This window comes from Pseudozyma hubeiensis (genome assembly GCF_000403515.1).
Source record: "Pseudozyma hubeiensis SY62 DNA, scaffold: PHS16, whole genome shotgun sequence".
Lineage (NCBI taxonomy): Eukaryota > Fungi > Basidiomycota > Ustilaginomycetes > Ustilaginales > Ustilaginaceae > Pseudozyma > Pseudozyma hubeiensis.
In genome coordinates this window covers 54,564-71,933 of record NW_012133798.1, presented here as the reverse complement: position 1 = coordinate 71,933, position 17,370 = coordinate 54,564, and the positions used below count along the sequence as shown (strand labels likewise).

Here is a 17,370-nt window from a genome sequence, read left to right as displayed (position 1 = left end):
ACTCAACCTCAAGAGGGTCAAGGAGCAAGGAAGAACTCTTCCTCGGGAGCGCTTCATGCCCCCCTGGATCCGACACTCACGCCAAGTCACTCGAGAAGAAGCTCAAATTCGCGATGCCTACCATCGCGGTCGTCTCACGGTCAACGTTCGAGGAGCAAGAAACATTTAGGCACGACCTCATCAACACGCATCTATTTGTCTGTGTTTGAAATTCAAGATCCGATGTCCTCACAGCCAAAGAGAGTGTGAAATGTGCAAGAGTCGAAGAGAAAGCATGTTTTGATTTTGGTTCGTCAACAGACATGAAGTCGAGCCCACACCGCACGCAGCTGAGCAGCAGCAGACGCTTGAAAGGGCTGAAATCATTCGCTACATCAAAGAAGGTGTGCAAAAAGCGAGGTGGGCTTAAGCAGCAACCTGGGGGCAGGCAGCCGAGATGTGGCCCTCCTCACCGCATCGGTAGCAGCTCTTGGTCTGAGGCTTGGGGCACTCGCGGCTGATGTGGCCAGACTCGTTGCAGTTGTAGCATCGCTGGCCACCGGCACCGGCGCCGGCGGGGGAAGTGCACTCGCGGGAAAGGTGTCCGACACCACCGCAGTTGTAGCAGCTGCGGCCGCCGGAGCGGGCACCGTTGAAGCCGCCACGGGTGGCACCGCCAGCAGTGGGGCAGGCACGGGCGATGTGGCCGTGCTCACCGCACTTGTAGCACTCGCCACCAGGGCCGCCAGCAGCGGGAGCGGGGTTGGTGGGGCAGTCACGGCTCTGTAAAGTAGAAGACATTGGAGAGACGGAAGGGCGTGTCAGAGAAACAGGCGCGGTCGTATCGAGTTGCGATGGGGATAACACGTACGATGTGACCAGTCTCGCTGCACTTGTAGCAAGTCTTGGGCTGAGCCTCCATGCCGCACTGGGAAGAGATGTGTCCCTGCTGGCCACAGTTGTAGCACGAGGGGTTGCCGGCGGTGGGGCAGGCAGCGGCGTTGTGGCCGGCTGTTGTGATTCAAATCAATGTATCGCAGAGGCATCGTCCAGTATCCGCGAGTGGTCAGGCATGGGCGAGCATGACGTTTGAGCGGCGCAGGCAGCGGACCAGGTATGGGTAAGAAAATTGATTCAAGGAATCGGGGTATCAAAGTGAAGGGTATATGACAAAGACGTCATCTTCTCCTCGTCAGCTCTCTCTCCATTCTCGTCGTCATCATCTCTAGCGCACCTCGTTCTTGAGGAAAGGAGTTTCGTATGGTCGCAATGGACAGGCAAGTTCCGCCCAGCCTTGGCTGCCGAGCCGTCTGCCGAAGCTAGGCTGGCGCAGGCCAATGTCAGAGAAAACAGCCTTGAGAATTGCGGATACGTCTACTTGCGGCTGCAGAGGTAGAGCAACCGATAACTGGGACGTAGCCAGCTGTGCTAGCCGAAGCGGAATGGAGCCATTGGAACGAGATGAGCGATATGTCGAGTTTGTGGATACTAACGCTGGCCGCAGCTGTTGACAGACACGATATGAGGAGAAGAAGGATAGAAGTCAGCGACGACTCGGGACACGGCATGAGATGCAGAACTTTGACCACCGAGCGAGGCTGAATCATCGACGACTTACTTGTAGCAGGTACGGTTGAAGGACATTTTGAAAGATGTTATAAAGAAGATGGTTGGGGAAGAAAAGGAAGCAGCAAGATGAAGACGACGCTATGCAAGTAGGGTCTGCCCGAATGCGCTCGTTTCTTCCCTCTGTTCTGAACTGAGCGCGAGCCTGTTTTGCTCGAGATGAACCCTTCACTCAGCGCAGACGGCTAGAGTGTGGCGGGCGCAGACGCGGGTCAAAGTTGCGGTCGCTGTCTGAAGCTGCAATTCCTGCTTGTGATGTCGTGTGTGTCCATTTCCTCAACCCGCAGACAATTTTCTTCCAATTTTGGACACTGCAGAGTGTCGCGTGTGGCCTTTGAGATCAACCTGTCATGCTGACTCAGCACACCTTGCTTTGTATTTGTTGCGCTTGGAGTCATGCGAAAGCCGCACGAGTCAGACAAAGTGACACTCGGCACGCGAGTCTAAAAAATGGAAGAGCCAGGCCAAGCCAGAAAGGCTCTCACTGAAAATTGCACAATCGACCTTGCGTACTCTTCTTTCTCACCCTCACCGTTCTCCTCTGACACCCGCACTCTACCAAGATGGAGTCCATCTCTTCAGCGCTCTCTGCGCTCTCCATTCAGACCGAAAAGATGGTCAAGCACGCTGCCGCTAACAGCCCAGAAAGCTGGAGGTCCGCCGTTGCCGACGTCGCTACTTCTCTGGGCTTCCCTACCTCCAACTACACCAAAACCGTCGTCTTCAAGCCAAAGACCGCCAAGACTGCCACTCCCGTCCCTGTCGTGCTCATTGCAAAGGACGACTCCGACTACAACACTAACTCCGTAGCTAAGCATCTCGGTCACAAGGAGATGCGCCTCGCTGCTCCCGAGCTGCTCAAGGAGTTCCTCAACGCTTCCAAGGACGACGTTTCTGCGCTCAGCATCACAAAGGAAAATGCATCTCAATTGGTTGCCGTCCTTGACGCCAGCCTCGCTACCAGCACCGATCACTTTGCTGTCCACGCCGCCAGCTCCGAGCAGACGCTCTTCATGACCGGAGCAGAGATCGCAAAGTACCTCCAGAGCACCGGTGTCAAGCTCGAGGTCATCGACTTTGCCAAACTCAAAGCAGAGGCTGCCACCCCCGTCGCCAAGGCCTCCGCCCCTCCTTCCAGCTCTGCTTCCGCTCCTGGCTCTACACAAGGCCCCATCCCCGCCTCCAGCAAAGCAAGCGCCGCTGAGGCCGCCCAGATCCTCGATGCGGAGCAGATGGGCATCACCGTGCGCAAGGAAGGTGATTTCCCTGAATGGTACACTCAGGTGCTCCGTAAAGGTGACATGCTCGACTACTACGACGTCTCCGGATGCTACATCCTCAAGCCATGGTCTTACTTCGTCTGGGAATCCATCCAGGCCTGGTTCGATGCCGAGATCAAGAAGATCGGCGTCGAGAATTGCTACTTCCCCATGTTCGTCTCCCAGCAAGTGCTCGAGAAAGAAAAGGACCACATCGAAGGTTTCGCCCCCGAAGTTGCTTGGGTCACCAAAGCTGGCAGCAGCGATCTTGAGCGGCCTGTCGCCATCCGACCCACCTCGGAGACCGTCATGTACCCATACTACGCCAACTGGATCCAGTCACACCGCGACCTCCCCCTCAAGCTCAACCAGTGGAACAGTGTCGTTCGATGGGAGTTCAAGCACCCTCAGCCCTTCTTGCGAACGCGAGAGTTCCTCTGGCAGGAAGGCCACACCGCACACATCTCGCTCAAGGAGGCCGACAAGGAGGTCATGCACATCCTCGACCTCTACCGCCAGGTTTACGAAAAACTGCTCGCTGTTCCCGTCGTCCCTGGTGTAAAGTCGGAAAAGGAAAAGTTTGCCGGTGGACTTTACACCACAACCGTCGAAGGCTTCGTTCCAACCACCGGTCGTGGTATTCAGGGAGGCACGTCGCATTGCTTGGGTCGGAACTTTTCCCATATGTTCGAGATCATGGTCGAAGATCCCGACGCCCCCGAACACATTAAAGTCAAAGGTAGAGCTAAAGGAAAAGGAAAAGGTGATGGTAGACGTAAAACTATAGAAGAATACGAGGCTGAGGGCAAGCTGCTTGTCTGGCAAAACTCGTGGGGCCTCTCGACTCGTACCATCGGTGTCATGGTGATGGTGCACGGTGACGACACTGGTCTGGTGATGCCTCCTCGCGTGGCACAGATCCAAGTCGCCATTGTCCCATGCGGTATTGGTGTCAAGACCACTGCCCAAGAGAAGGACGCCATCTGGGATGCCTGTGACCAGACCGCAAAGGACCTCAAAGCTGCCGGTATCCGAGCCAAAGCCGATCTGCGAGACAACTACAGCCCCGGATACAAGTTCAATCACTGGGAGCTTCGCGGTGTCCCCATCCGACTCGAGATTGGTCCCAAAGATCTTGAAAAGAAGTCGGTCGTTGCCGTACGACGTGACACCAAGGCCAAGACCTCACTTTCCGTTGACAACCTTTCGGAGAGCATCTCTACGTTGCTCGATCAGATCCACGACGACATGTTTGCCAAGGCCGATGCCGAGTATCGTTCGCGCCGCAAGGTGTGCGAGCAGTGGGACGACTTCACTCGCATCCTCAACGACAAGTGTCACGTCGTGATTCCCTGGTGCGAGGTCGAAGCGTGCGAGGACGAGATCAAGAAGCGCAGCGCCAGACAAGCCACGCAGGGTGAAGCCGAGGACGAGAAAGCTCCAAGCATGGGTGCCAAATCGTTGTGCATTCCCTTTGATCAGGCGCAGTTTGGAGACATCACGGGCAAGAAGTGTCCCCAGTGTGGCGTGGATGCCAAGAGGTGGACCATGTTTGGTCGCTCGTACTAGACGCTGTTCTGTTTTGAGCAAGTGCAATGCAATGACAATGTCACGCCTGACAACGCAATGTGAGCGAGTGTGGAGCGATCATCAGAGATTGAGAAGGACGCGGATTCTGAGATCTGTGATGAGCTTCCGTGCCGGACGTGTGTATTGGAGAGTGTGAGGGGTAGAGTACAGTTTGCGATGAGAGGAGGTGTGGTGACATTTTTAATGATGACCTGCTTTATGACCTGTATGAGACCAAAAGGGACGGAAGACTCTGTCAGTGTCCTATCCGATGCTTGAATGACGATCCGAGCCGGAGCTTGTCTACTTACCATCGACGTACATATTCCTTGTAGCAGCGGGCAGTTGGACCTTCATTCCATCCTGTTCCTTTGTCACTTTGACCTGGCAGCCCAGCCTGCTCGTGTCTGTCAGGCCGAAAGCGAGGTCCAGCATGTCGTTTTCATCGTCGCACGGTTCTTCCAGCGAGTCGTATACGTCGGGTTCGAGAATGACGTGGCAGGTGGAACACGCTATCGAGCCTTCGCAGGCTCCTTCGAGGTCAATATCGTATTCGTGGGCGATGGAGAGGAGATCATCCCCGTCATTTGCGGAGACTGTTTTGAGCGGAGAGCCTTTGGGATCGACAAAGTGAATGATTATGCCTTCGCCGGGTGGCGGACGTGTGATCCCTCCGTGTTGAGGGAAAGCTGTGGAGGACAAAAAACGTGCAGATGGAAGCGGCGACAATGCTGGGGCGATTCGTCGAAATGCAGGGGCGAAAGTGACGGGACGACGCAAAACCGAGCGTGTCCAGGCTGTGAGCGCCGTAAGTGCAATCGTCATCACTGACGCCTCGAAGACCGTTCTTAGATGGTGGCTTTATGCCGGGTGGTGTGCAAAATCGTGTGATGAGAGATGAACGAAGGCAAGAATGACACCTACGATTTGGTCAGCTCCTTGGGGAAAATTGTATTTTTCGGCTCTCGGAACCACGAATTGCCGTATGTTAAGTTAAATTCTCATTGGGTATCGTTGTGGATCATCATGCATCGCGCATACATCTAACTGAAAGGAGCTTAGGGGAGAATTCCGGGGGAACGGTCAGGGGGAACAGTGTATAAAGCCCGTCAACATAGACATCGCTCCTTTCTGTCGCTTTGTATCAACCTCGCTAAAAAGTTTCAGTCACTCGCTATCTACCTGCAAGACTTCGACAACTTCATTGCCAAATCACCTCAAGATGCTCGTTCGCATTCTACTTCTGATGATGCTCATCGCCCACGCTAGGGCTTCTGCGATCTCGTGGAACACCAAAGAGTGGAAGATACAGTGCCAGTTCACGGTCACAAACCATCCGAGCTTGCTTCAAGCATTCGACGATTATCAGGCGCTCATTGCGGCTGCTCTTGGCGAAAGAGCGCTCGAAACTGTGGTGGCGGCCCTCGGAGGAGTCACTCGGGGGGCGGAACTAGGCAAGAAAATCCTTCGAGTTTCCTCTAGATATGCTACCAACCGTGAGCAGGAGAGGCGACATTATTTGATCGAGATCTACATGAAGAAGGGAGTCATTTACAACGTGGCGAGGCGGGAAATGTTTGAAGCTTGCCGATGGCTGGCGGAGGAATTCGAAGTCAATTTCCATGGCATATCGAACCACGACAACGAGAAAAGTGCAAAGGCGCCAGAAGCTACGACCGCTGCGGCCAACGAACACAAGTAAGCGGACGACCCGATAAGCTCTGCAGTGCAGATACATCAACTTCAAGGCTTTCGGGTGCCATGAACCTCCAGGAACGGTATCAGAACTTGGAATGCACGATCTGTCGGAAGCGTTGAGCTTTCAATGCAATGCTGCTTGTGTATTATGCCCTAAGTATGTACATAGAAGATGGAAATGCAGTTGTGGTATTATGAGGATAGGCGTGCCTTTGGCATTGTCCGTGGTCGCAAGCGTTGTTTTTAGCGCCCAAGACAGATTACCAAATGTTGTGACCACCCGAGACGATGATGTCGGAACCGTTGCAGAACGACGAGGCGCTCGAGGCGAGCCAGACGGCGACACCACGGATCTCGTGTGCGCGACCGAGACGACCAAGAGGGTTGGAGCCCGACCACTTGGCGAGCAGGTGAGGGTTAGTGTCAAGGTAAGCGGCGGTCATACGCGTGCGGATGTGACCGGGCGAGATGCAGTTGACGCGGATGTCCTTGGGACCCCACTCGGCAGCCAGGTTACGACCCATCTGGAGCACAGCCGACTTGGAGGCGTTGTAGGCGACCCAGTGGTGGTCACGGTTGACAATGGATCCGGACATGGAGGCGATCAGGATGATCGAGCCCGAGACGTTCTTCTGCTCGTGCATCTTACGGGCGGCGGCCTGTGCGGTGAGGAAGACACCGGTGGTGTTCACCTCGAACACCTTGCGGAACTCGTCGGCAGGGTACGAAAGAGCATCGTAGGTCTGGAGGATACCTGCGGCAGCAACGCAGACATCGAGCGAGTCGGTACCCGAGTCCTTCATGACGAAGTCCATGCAGGCGTTGATGTCGTCGTGGTCGGTGACGGTAGCCGAGACGTACTTGAGGTGCTTGCCCATGATGCGGCAGTGGTCGGCGACAATCTTGAACTCCTCGGAAGGCTCCTTGGGCAGATCAACGGCGTAAACGTGAGCACCGGCCTCGACGTAAGCGAGCGCCATCTCAAGACCGAGGCCACCGTTGCCACCAGTAATGACGGCAGTCTTGCCCTCGAGCGAGAACTCTTGGAAGATGGTGGTGGTGTGGTTGTCCTGCGAGTTGGGGTTCTCGCGGAGAACGGCATCGACACCGATGTTCTCAACGGGAGGGGGTTGGCCAGGGTTGGCCTGCTCAGCGGCGTTGGCGCTGGTGGGGACCATGCGAGCGGGAGCCCACACGTTGAAGTTGCGGGCAGCCGGAGCACGAGCGACGCGCGAGAGCATCGAGGCTGTTGAGGGGGTGGCCAAAGAAAAAGAGAGGCAGGAACGAGGAGAGGTCAATTTCGGCTCTTTGCATTGTACAATGAAGGATGCTGCGGCCAGTGTAAAGATTCCGTGTATCCATCGGCAGCCTTTTGTGGAAGACCATGCCTTTCCACAGAAGAGCGCCTCTCGCCGGAAACAAGGCGAGTCTGATAGACACCGCGGGAAGCGAATGCCCGCCCCGCTCGAAGGACTCGGCGAGTTTCCGGCCGTAGGTCAACGTAGCTAGAGAAGGAAAGGGATCAGGGTACTTACGCTGAGCAACGCGAGCCGAAAGGCTGCGAATGGCACCAGAGCGAAGGGCGGAGTTGATAGCTGCCATGATGATTTCGAAGGAGTGGAAGAGATTATAGGAACGAAGAAGGAGACTTGTAGTTCGCGAAGTCCACTGGGGTATGTATGAAGAGAGGACCGAGACCGGAAGCAAGAAGGGGAAGTTGGTGGGGCGGGAAGGAGATGGGGATGTCTCTTTGGTCCTTTATCAGGGGGAAGCGTGTGTGGGGGAGGCACGCAGATGTCGACAGAACGACGTTCCTCTGTGATGCAAACTCCGAGTCAGTACCAAACGGGCAGCAAGCAGGCGAGCAGGGAGGCAGGCGGGCAAGGCTGCAGAGCTGCCAAAGTTTCTTGAACTGCCCAAAAGCGTGGCGGACGGTCACGGGCTGAGTGAGTGTGGCAGTGGCCGTGAGTGGGCACACGGCTTAACCGGCAAGGCGGTCGAGCTGGGTGGCGCTACTCGAGTTCAATCAGTCGGAAAGTCACCCCAGGCCAAGAGTGGTGAGCGGTCGGCGAAGCGGGTGGACCGTGTTGAGCGAGATGCAGCGCGAGCGCCGAGACAAGCGCGGGGGCCCGTGATGAAATTTGGCTGAAATCTTGCCTCGGATCGAAGAAAGAGGCCGAAATTCCAGACTGGTAACCTTATCCAGAACCTTGGACAGGCTGTGGTCGGAACTTCCCCTTTCCCGCTTGCGATTGGATGACCGGCCAAGCTTGCGCCTTGGGATAAGAGTCCACAAGACATTTTAGGCATTCACGGGCACAGGCCAGCAATGCACGCAGCAGCAGGTGAGGACGCTGACCATAGGCGAGAAGCCGAACGCAGAGCACAAGGTAATGGACAGCGCAGGAAGAACGGCCGGCCTCTTTTTGTGGGTCAGACACAAAGTCTAAATTTGCGGCAGAGTATGGAGCCGAGCCGAGCCAAGGAGCTCATTCGTCTAGAAAAAAAACTATGTCGGGCATGCAGGGCGGGGAGCAGATGCGATGGCATTCTTCCGAGCCCCAGAGCGAGGAGCGCCGAGCCACTTGGCGCAAGTGTGAGGCGAGACCAACAGTTGCCCTTTCTCTCTCTTCTTTCGGCGGCTGCTCCACCACACCCGACTGTCGAGGTAGGATCAAACGACAGCAGCATGCAAGCCAATCCGAACGTCCTGACCGATGCTCCTTCATATCCCACCGCTCCAGGTAACTTAACCGGCCTTGTGTAGGCAAAAGGAGATATGCTAGGAGCGGCAACGAGAGTGGCGACTTGTGCAAGCAAGGAGCTGCAAAGCAGGCTGCAGACCGGGCCGTCTCGAACTGGTCTGAACTGCTTGCAGCGCCGGAAAGATGCTTCTGATTGGTTGAAACTAATGCGGAGAGCAAGGCGGGGCCAGAGATGCACGCTGTAGGCTCTTGCGGCGAAGCCGTTCCGTAGCTTACCCGCGGGTGGTGCTTTTCTTTAGATTTGAAATTCCAAGATGCACAAAGCTGGCCGATTCGCCGAGCTGCCAAAAAAAAAGAAAAAAAAAAGAAGTCGCCGTGAAATAGATTAGGTTGTGGCCGCTGCGTTGAAAGCGTCCAGGAAGAATGAACGCCTCTGCATGACAATGAGATGCGCCAGCCGTCTCCACAAGTCTCGAGCTCGTTTCGAAAAAATGGTGCCGGCAGGAGGCAGTCGGAGAACAGCTCTTGCGGAACGCTGACTGTAATATGGGTTGAGCCGCTGTCACAGCGGACAGAAGCAGCCACGGACTTTTTCCGAAGTGATCGGCAACGAGGCGTACCACTCAGCAAAGCGTCGGTCTGATTGTCGTGGAAAGGATTGGCATCGACGGTGGCGTAGCAACGCCGCTCGCATAAGGAGGGGGCAGTGCTGCTCTCGAAGTCATTTTCGCTCACTTGTGCGCTGCGATCGTCCCAGAGTGTGGGGTCGACGCGTCAGGTCCATGATGTTGTCCTGTAGCCTGGTTCTCATCGTGCAACACGGCCCAGTCAGCCGGTAGCACCGCCGGTTGCCAGCAGAAGGCGATACCAAGAAGAACAACAAACCGTGTGGTACCGAGCAGCCTCAACGTCATCGCGGCTGACCTACTGCGCGTTCCTTGTTCCACATTGACATGGGGATACGCTGTATCGGATAGGCCGATGACGTTAAGCAGAGTCACACCATCGAAATTTACCAGCAGAGTCGCTCTTTGGCCTCGCATGAATGATCATTATTCAAGCAGTAACGACAACGCTTCTTCCGATCGACAGTCGTCAAGAATGCCACCGACGTCGAAGCGTCGGATCCACCTAGTGCGAGATTTCCCATGTCATATCCTACGTCACAAGAGCGCGGGGGCCAGGCTGGTCTGCTCACACACCTTCAAGTCGGTGGAACACGCAACGCAGCCTCTCGTCCAGCTGTTCTTTCAGCCGACATCAATTACATCAAGGTCACCTGGACCACCGGGATCGTGCCAACACAACCAAGCTTCCGTCCTCCGCGTGGCTCCAGACCTGATTTCACGCTGCCTTTGTTCCCTTCCTTGGCAGCCACTGAGATCGAAATATGCCATCGCTGACTGCGTGCGAGTCAGCAGCCAAGCCAACGTATTGAAGGATGCCGCGTACAGCAGATATGAAATCGACATGACGAGGTCTCAGGCGTAGCCACTCGTGCATAAGCTCGGAGAAAAAAAGACGCCGAGGGAGCGGGGCTGAGATGCTGGCTTGTCCGTACCGTCAAACAAGCACGCTGCGACTGTTTCTACGAGCTTTTTTTCAAACTCAACTGTGAGATCTGGCACCGGACAGCACACTTTTTTATTTCGCCGAACGGCAATCTTCTTTTCCTGGCTGCTTTCTTTTCTGGGTGATGTGCGGGAGACCTTCTGCAGGAGTTTCGAGACTAAAAAGGCGACGGAGATGGCCACGCCGACTAGCGCACATTCTTGGCCTCTGAGACAAGGGATCCGCCCGCCCTGGACCGAAGAAAAAGTTCGAGACCCACGGGTTCAGGTCCATCCTGGCCGTCCTTCTCAGTCGAGCGCCTCCAACCCATTCTTCCCGGCAGATGCGTTCGTTGCTCGGCCGCCTTTCCGAAAGTCTAGCAGGGCCTCGGTGGTCGAGGTCTCCGCCAGTTCTGTCACACCATCTGTTTCGCAACGTTCGCCACGCTGAAGCACGATGTCGACCCGGACCCCACGGTTTTACAACACTGAGACATTAGCCATCAACGGCTTCGATTCGTCGACGCTCTGGCTGCAAGCGGTCTGCAGCAAGATTCTTCCGTTTCCTGCTCGCTCGGCACCACCAGACTGTCGGTGGAGACCCTGGGCGACCGCTCTCGATTCCGTTCTTCTTGGCCAATCAACTTTCTTCGTGGCCTGCCGGGCCGAAGACGAGCTGAGTGGGTCGCTTGCGCATCTCGCAAGGTGAATATGCCAACAAGGTGGACAGAGCGGCCAGACACGTCTCTGCAAGGAAGTTGACCAATCGCAAGAGGCGCTCCACTTCTCGGCGACACCTCGCTTCGCCAACTCGCATCGCGCTACTGTTCCTCGCGCACATCGTCCGTGGTACCATCTGCCGCACGTGGCTTCCCTGCCCGCCTTCCTTTCGGGCTTTGGAGCCCGCGTCGTAACACGTTGCGGGTGAAATCGGCTTGATCGACACACCACATGTCCGCTGGAACTAGCCTGCTGGCTACTTGGACCTCTTTGAAAGCGAGCACAAGCCCAAAGAGAGGACCCCGCTGGATGTCGATCGGGAGATGCCAAGATCCGATCTGGAGGACCGTGAATTCGTGCTACACTCAGTTCGCCGATGTGGAACAGGAGGTGAATGGACTCGTCACCAAGCATCGCAAGTTCAAAGTTGCACCGGAACAGATCAAGGCGATTCTGGATGCGATTTGATCGAGATGTAACGTTTATACCCGCTGTCAGTGTTCGTATTGCACAGACTTTGTATGCGCCTCAGCGCAATGATGGAAATGGAAAGACTGCACAGCCAAAACGGGAAAGACATGAGAATTCTGTGACTTGTTCTCCCGATCTTGAGAGGTGAATAGACATGTGTGAGATGACCCTGAGCTATGTACAGGGATGTTGTTTTTGTGGTTCTACCGGCGGCCAGGCGCAACGAAAGCACAGATCAGCGACACGCAATACAGATGCTCAAGCCTTGACCTCGTCGCTCTTCTCCGCCTGCTCGTCAGCATCCTGGATGCCGCTCTTGGCGAGCATCTTTTCGACCTTTTCGATGTTCTCCTTTGTAACTCTGGCCTGGTTGGAGGTGAAGTACTGACGTTTGAGCTTGAGGTTCTCCACCACCCTTCCGACGTCCGACGCATTGGCCGGTGGGGGGATGCTCAACGCCAGCAGGGCGGAAAGCGTTCCGAGGGGTACGTTGAGTTTTCCTTCGCCACTGCCGGCTGCGGCTGTTGCGTTTTCGTCGGCGTCAGCACCATCGGCGCTGAGGTCGAGAGGTGTTCCGCGTTTGTTAGCTCGACCCTTGGATTTCCTGTTCTTGGCGTTGCCGGCAAAGTAGGTCTCCTCGTCCTCGTTCTTCTGACGCAGAACAGCACCCTTGGGAACCATGGCGTCCGAGTTGACCTGTCGCAGATTCAACGCTTTGCCACCTACAGCTGCCTTTGCCACCTCGGGCTTCTCCTGCGCACCTCCGCCGGTTCCTTTGGAGAAGTAGTTGATGAGCACATCGCAATCCTCGATCTCCTTGGCGAAGGCGGGCATGGCGGCTTCTTCGCGCAGCTGTGCGGCATGCTCCTTCTTCTTCTCGGCCTCGACGGCGGCGCGCTCCTCTCGCTGCTTGGCGAGTCGCTTCTCGCGCTCCTGGTTGAGTTTTGCGTAGAAGGTGTCGTTGGCAGCACGGAAAGCCGCTTGACGGTCGCGGCGGGTCTGGTAGAGCGAGTCGAGCTGGGCACTGAGCTGGGTGCGTTGATCCAGCAGCTTGCCGCGGGAACCGGCTTGCTTGTCCTGTTCGGCCTGGATCGAGTCGAGCTCGGCCTTGATCTCGTCGTATCGCTTGTTGAGGGCTTTTGCTTCGGGACTGTCGAGGGTGGATTTGAGTTGATCCACTTTGCTGCGGTCGGCGTCGATGCTGGCTTGAATGGTGTCGAAGTTCTCCACGACTTTGCGGTTCTTCTTCAACTGCGAAATCTCGGAAAGTGCCTTCTTCTCCTCAACGAGCTTCATGGAGCCGGACTCGACCTGGTCTTCCAACCTCTTGATCCTGGAGTCGACATCGGCCGTGGACTTGTAAGGAGTTTTGCTCTTTGCGTGCTGCAGATCTTTGATCTTCTTGGCGATGTTTTCCTGGAGCGATCGCAGGTCTTCGAGGGTCTTACCGCGAGCGCCTTTGGAGCCGGCCTGTTGGTTTCGCAATTCGTCGAGTTGCGAACGCAGTTCAGCACGGCGAATGCCGGCGGGGGAGTCTTTGGATGGTCCGGAGCCGGAGAGGAGGGAGCGAACCTGGTTGAGTTCCTTCTGGACGCGTTCGATGGATTTGGCGAGCTTGTCGAGTTCGGCAGAGTTGGCCGAGGCGTCGGGTTTACCTCCGGTTCCTTTGGCGATCTCGACGGCGTCAGGGTTGGCTGCGGGACGATCGTGTTTCTTGTCGGTGGCAGAGGGGGCCGCACCGTTGCCGTTAGCGGTAGTGGGGGCGGGGGCGGTGTCGGCCATGATTGACGAGGGACCGCTGGTCGTTGTGATGGAGGATCGGAGGAGGAGGGGGACTGGGGAATAGGAGCTACAATTGAGAAGATAGACAAGGAGCAGATGTTGGAAGCGAAGGACGTGTTGCGTTGGAACGACGGGAAATGGTGCAACGGCTGAAACAGTGCTTGCGTGGAAGAGTGGGGCGCGGGAAGCTCACTAGAGCGGGCGAGCGCCTTTGCCCGTCTGACACTTTCCAGAAGAGAAGCACAGACACACATAACACAGCTCGTCCTCTCTCGCCTGATGAGAGGCAAAACCAATTTCCTCGCTTTCTTCCAAAACGGCGCTGCCCTTTTTGAGTTCGGTTAAGAATGTTAAAGTGACGCTTGCCAAGGCTCGGCGGCTTTTTCCTTTTGAGGCGGCTCTCCACGCTAGGGCCATCACCGCTCTCTCTCGCTTTTGCTTCCCATCATCGTACTATGAACAATCCTTCCTCACCTTCACCCCAATCAACTCCATCTAAGTAATCTGCACAATGTCCGAACACCCAGCATTCACAATGGCCGGCCTCTGCTCCGTCGGAGGCCTCATCGGATTTGCCAAGACCCGATCCATCCCTTCGCTCGTTGCAGGCGTCGGTGTCGGTGCCCTCTACGCCCTCGCCGCCACTCGCATCAAGAACGGCGGCGATTACGGCTACGAGATCGCTACGGGCGCCAGCGCACTTTTGATGGGAAGCTCAGCTCCCAGGTTCCGAAAAGGTCCCGTGCCGATGGGATTGACGCTTACCTCTGCGTTGGCGCTGGCATACTATGGAAAGAAGGTAAGCAGGCAGTGGCCGAATCGAAGATGGAAATGCGTAGGATAGATCTCTGACGCAACACTCTTGCTTGATGTGACTGCAACTGCTCATAGGTGTACGACTTCCGACAGTAATCTCAGCGCCGACCCATCATCAAACGTGATGACACAAACATGCAGTAATCGTATCATCTCCACCCCTTCTAGCACTAGATTGGCTCACATAAACGTCCAGATGATTGGACCGACACAGCGAGTTGCCGCGGCACACAGCTTAGCAAGTTTGCTTCAGAGGCCGAGATGGAGCAAAGTGGGAATGATGAAGTGTCCGTTGAGGAAGATAAGTCGGCATGAGGATACGGGTTACAAGAGCACTTCTGCAGACCCAAAGAAATCAGCAAAAATGGACCGCCAACAGCTACTGGTATGCATGGCCAACGTCACGATCCGCGGCGCCTCCAAGAGGTTGACTTGTTGTCGCTGAGGCTGCCGTTACGCTGCGTGGTGGCATCCGGTGCTCGTCACCACCACCAGGGTTGCTATTCTGCAACCAACCGCCGTACTCTGGCGGCAGCTCATCCATCGCTTCCTCTTCGTCTTCCGTGTCGCTCGAGGGTTGTGGCAAGCTCCCGCCGTCTGTGTGCTGCACAACGCGACGCGGAACTCTATTGTCTCTCCTCGCTTGCGCTGCTGCTGCCCGTGCTTTGCTCGACGTACTTGCACCTGCTGCTGCAGAATGCAATGCCGCTCCCGACGAGCCAGCATGGTAAACCTCGTTCGGGGACGAGAACGGATCTTGACTCGAATGCCGCGAGTGAACTGAGACGTCGCCTGCACGAGGCGGATAGTCGTTGTGAGAAGCAGACCGCGCCAGCCCGGCAGCGCTCAGAAGCTCGCCGTAGCTGCTGTTGGTCGCCGAGACGGGCGAAGTCATCTCGAGGCTCTGACCGTATCTTCCATCAGATGACGATTCGGTGGCCGGCTCGTAGACAAAGGGCGAGACGGCATAAGAACGCCTCGCCGAGACGCCGTCGTCGAAGGGGCCATTGCCGTTCCGCCTTGTGCTGCGACTCGGCCGAGCTGCCACTGCTGCCGCCCAATCTTCGTCATCTTCGCCGTCCAGATCAACAAAGCGTACTTGCTCGCTGCGAGCCAAGTCTCGCTTTGTCTTTTGCCTCCTGCGGTACACGAGATATCCGATTAGACAGCCGATGGCCAAGCCGAGCGCTATCGCACCGCCGATGGCGCCTCCAGCAATAGCACCGGTCGGGCTAGATTTGGAAGTCGTCTGCGGTGTCAAGGACGCGATAGCGCCAGGTAGGTTGCCGAACGTGGCCACATTGCTGGCGATGGGAAGGGCGACGCTCAGTTTGTCTGGGAGCGAATAGGAGGAGGCGAGGCAAAAGGGACTGTACGTAGAGGGTCCGACGGTAAAGATTTGCGAGGCACCACCGCTGCCAGGACCCGAAGCATCGCCAAGCACGGTCTGGAATTGCGTGCCTTCCTGAAAGGGAACGTAAGTGAGGTATTTGAAGTTGGAGATGTTGAGCGTGGCGCTGTTGGGTACCTGCACCGACACGGGAGTACCTCCGAGCGGGATGAAGCTAATGGTGAACGGCCGAGTACCTCTGTCGCCGATGTTGTAGAAATCCACCGCGCCGCATTGAATCATGCTGGTAACGTTGCGCGGATCTGCTGCATACGTGAAAGCGGCGCTGCCCGTGTAGGCAGCGCAGTTGGATGTCGAACCGGCAGCTGTGCCAATTCCAAGTGCCTGTGTTGTATTGCCATCGCCTCTCGAGTCACCGACGGTGATAGTGTACGAGGTGAAGCCGGCGGAGGGTGGAGGAACTACGTACTGAAAGGTGACATGATCGGCTCCAGGCTGGTAGTCGCTGTCGATGCGGAAGGTCTGCACGAAACCGTGGTTGGCGACGACCCAGACCGTATATGGGAAACTCTGCGGCTCCGCTCTCCAGGTGACGTTGAGCGGTGTACATTGCTGGGACACCGTAACATTGAGCGGCATCGCCGATGTTGGTACCAACAACCCAGAGCACGTCAGCACTGCGAGCAGCAGCAGGTGGAGCAACGACATGGTGCGAGGAGTGCTGCAGCACCACGGCTTCGTATAGGCGCAGGTACCAGAGCGATGCTCGTTGCTGATCGCTGTCCGTCTGTCGTTCGGCAGATCCTTAGGACAAACGTAGCGTGCCTGTTGATGACATGGATAGGGCGGGCGTGAGAGCCGTTGCGGCCCGACCGAATCAGTCTGTGGGAGCGCCTTTCGTGTGAAGGATGTCGCGAAGCTTCGGCTTTGGAGCCGACCCAAGTATCGCAACGTGTTCGGACTGCAACGCGCAGCGTGCTAGATGAAAACCCGTCAACCGATCTCTGAGGGATGTGTCGAGCCTGCGATTTACCGGGGCGGAACAGTCTCGGATTCTCTGTTGGAGGCGAGACCTTGAGCTTTTCAAGACGACGAGCAGCGAGCGTCGAATCGGCCCTGACGTTGGCCTAGGGGGATGAAGATTGGGCGGACGGTGATGATGGAGGTGGTGCAAGCGAGCTGATCATGACGCCGCCGAGACTGCTGCTTCGGACTGCAGTCGGTGTGTAGCTTAATTTCAGGAAGTACTGTAACGTAGCAACGAAGATGCATGCGCGTCACAGAGGCTTTTTCGCGTCCGAGCGAGCCTCTCTTTGCTTCTTCACTGTCACACGGCAACCTTGCGATTTAGGTGTTGGAAAAAGGGGCGTTCTGCTGCCGGACAAGTCAGAGTGAGGGGAAAAGAACCCAGCTGAGACACGCGCCAGCAGCTCGCCGAGCACATGCATGGTTGAACACAGCCGGGCGAAAACCAACGAAAGGGCAGGTTCGCACTAAAGACTTGGCGTTCGATCTTCTTCTGGCTTGGCGTGGTCGAGCACTCCGTGTGTGCGAACAGAACTGTCCGAGTCTCGATGTCATCTTCCCTCCTTCGCCTGTCGGCTCATGTGTCCGATTAGAGTCTCGGCTTCGTCACTGGGGTAGAGTGCAGGACTGAAAGGGAAATGTGGATGTCACTACGGGTCAGGACATGCGGGAGCTAATCTAGCTAAATCACCGAGATCGACCCGATCCAATCCATCGCGATCTCCTGCGAAGGGATGACGAGCAGGAATGCAGCTCGACCCCGGAAGTCCAGCAGGTCGATGCCGATGCATTGGCGCCTGCATGAGCGTTTTCAGGGT

At 56.3% G+C, this 17,370-nt stretch overlaps 10 protein-coding genes across 10 annotated transcripts; 5 read left to right on the top strand and 5 right to left on the bottom strand.

Moving 5' to 3' along the window:
* Window positions 1-405: 405 nt before the first annotated feature.
* Window positions 406-780, bottom strand: PHSY_001517 (hypothetical protein; the record flags this gene model as incomplete). Its single annotated transcript, XM_012332145.1, has 1 exon — window positions 406-780. One exon carries the CDS (start codon window positions 778-780, stop codon window positions 406-408), a length of 375 nt encoding a protein of 124 aa, XP_012187535.1.
* Window positions 781-2,168: 1,388 nt separating this feature from the next.
* Window positions 2,169-4,433, top strand: PHSY_001516 (prolyl-tRNA synthetase; the record flags this gene model as incomplete). The annotated part of the gene is made up of 1 exon (XM_012332144.1): window positions 2,169-4,433. One exon carries the CDS (start codon window positions 2,169-2,171, stop codon window positions 4,431-4,433), a length of 2,265 nt encoding a protein of 754 aa, XP_012187534.1.
* A 279-nt stretch (window positions 4,434-4,712) lies between these two features.
* On the top strand, window positions 4,713-5,264 carry PHSY_001515 (hypothetical protein; the record flags this gene model as incomplete). The annotated part of the gene is made up of 1 exon (XM_012332143.1): window positions 4,713-5,264. The coding sequence occupies one exon, from the start codon at window positions 4,713-4,715 to the stop codon at window positions 5,262-5,264; it is 552 nt and encodes a 183-aa protein (XP_012187533.1).
* A 391-nt stretch (window positions 5,265-5,655) lies between these two features.
* Window positions 5,656-6,135, top strand: PHSY_001514 (hypothetical protein; the record flags this gene model as incomplete). The annotated part of the gene is made up of 1 exon (XM_012332142.1): window positions 5,656-6,135. One exon carries the CDS (start codon window positions 5,656-5,658, stop codon window positions 6,133-6,135), a length of 480 nt encoding a protein of 159 aa, XP_012187532.1.
* A 256-nt stretch (window positions 6,136-6,391) lies between these two features.
* On the bottom strand, window positions 6,392-7,372 carry PHSY_001513 (hypothetical protein; the record flags this gene model as incomplete). The annotated part of the gene is made up of 1 exon (XM_012332141.1): window positions 6,392-7,372. The coding sequence occupies one exon, from the start codon at window positions 7,370-7,372 to the stop codon at window positions 6,392-6,394; it is 981 nt and encodes a 326-aa protein (XP_012187531.1).
* A 1,248-nt stretch (window positions 7,373-8,620) lies between these two features.
* On the bottom strand, window positions 8,621-9,750 carry PHSY_001512 (hypothetical protein; the record flags this gene model as incomplete). Its single annotated transcript, XM_012332140.1, has 3 exons — window positions 8,621-9,177; window positions 9,457-9,578; window positions 9,722-9,750. The coding sequence occupies 3 exons, from the start codon at window positions 9,748-9,750 to the stop codon at window positions 8,621-8,623; spliced, it is 708 nt and encodes a 235-aa protein (XP_012187530.1).
* A 127-nt stretch (window positions 9,751-9,877) lies between these two features.
* PHSY_001511 (hypothetical protein) lies at window positions 9,878-10,327 on the top strand (the record flags this gene model as incomplete). The annotated part of the gene is made up of 1 exon (XM_012332139.1): window positions 9,878-10,327. One exon carries the CDS (start codon window positions 9,878-9,880, stop codon window positions 10,325-10,327), a length of 450 nt encoding a protein of 149 aa, XP_012187529.1.
* A 1,508-nt stretch (window positions 10,328-11,835) lies between these two features.
* PHSY_001509 (nuclear segregation protein) lies at window positions 11,836-13,359 on the bottom strand (the record flags this gene model as incomplete). The annotated part of the gene is made up of 1 exon (XM_012332138.1): window positions 11,836-13,359. One exon carries the CDS (start codon window positions 13,357-13,359, stop codon window positions 11,836-11,838), a length of 1,524 nt encoding a protein of 507 aa, XP_012187528.1.
* Window positions 13,360-13,894: 535 nt separating this feature from the next.
* Window positions 13,895-14,271, top strand: PHSY_001508 (hypothetical protein; the record flags this gene model as incomplete). The annotated part of the gene is made up of 2 exons (XM_012332137.1): window positions 13,895-14,158; window positions 14,251-14,271. The coding sequence occupies 2 exons, from the start codon at window positions 13,895-13,897 to the stop codon at window positions 14,269-14,271; spliced, it is 285 nt and encodes a 94-aa protein (XP_012187527.1).
* A 283-nt stretch (window positions 14,272-14,554) lies between these two features.
* Window positions 14,555-16,234, bottom strand: PHSY_001507 (hypothetical protein; the record flags this gene model as incomplete). Its single annotated transcript, XM_012332136.1, has 1 exon — window positions 14,555-16,234. The coding sequence occupies one exon, from the start codon at window positions 16,232-16,234 to the stop codon at window positions 14,555-14,557; it is 1,680 nt and encodes a 559-aa protein (XP_012187526.1).
* Window positions 16,235-17,370: the final 1,136 nt, after the last annotated feature.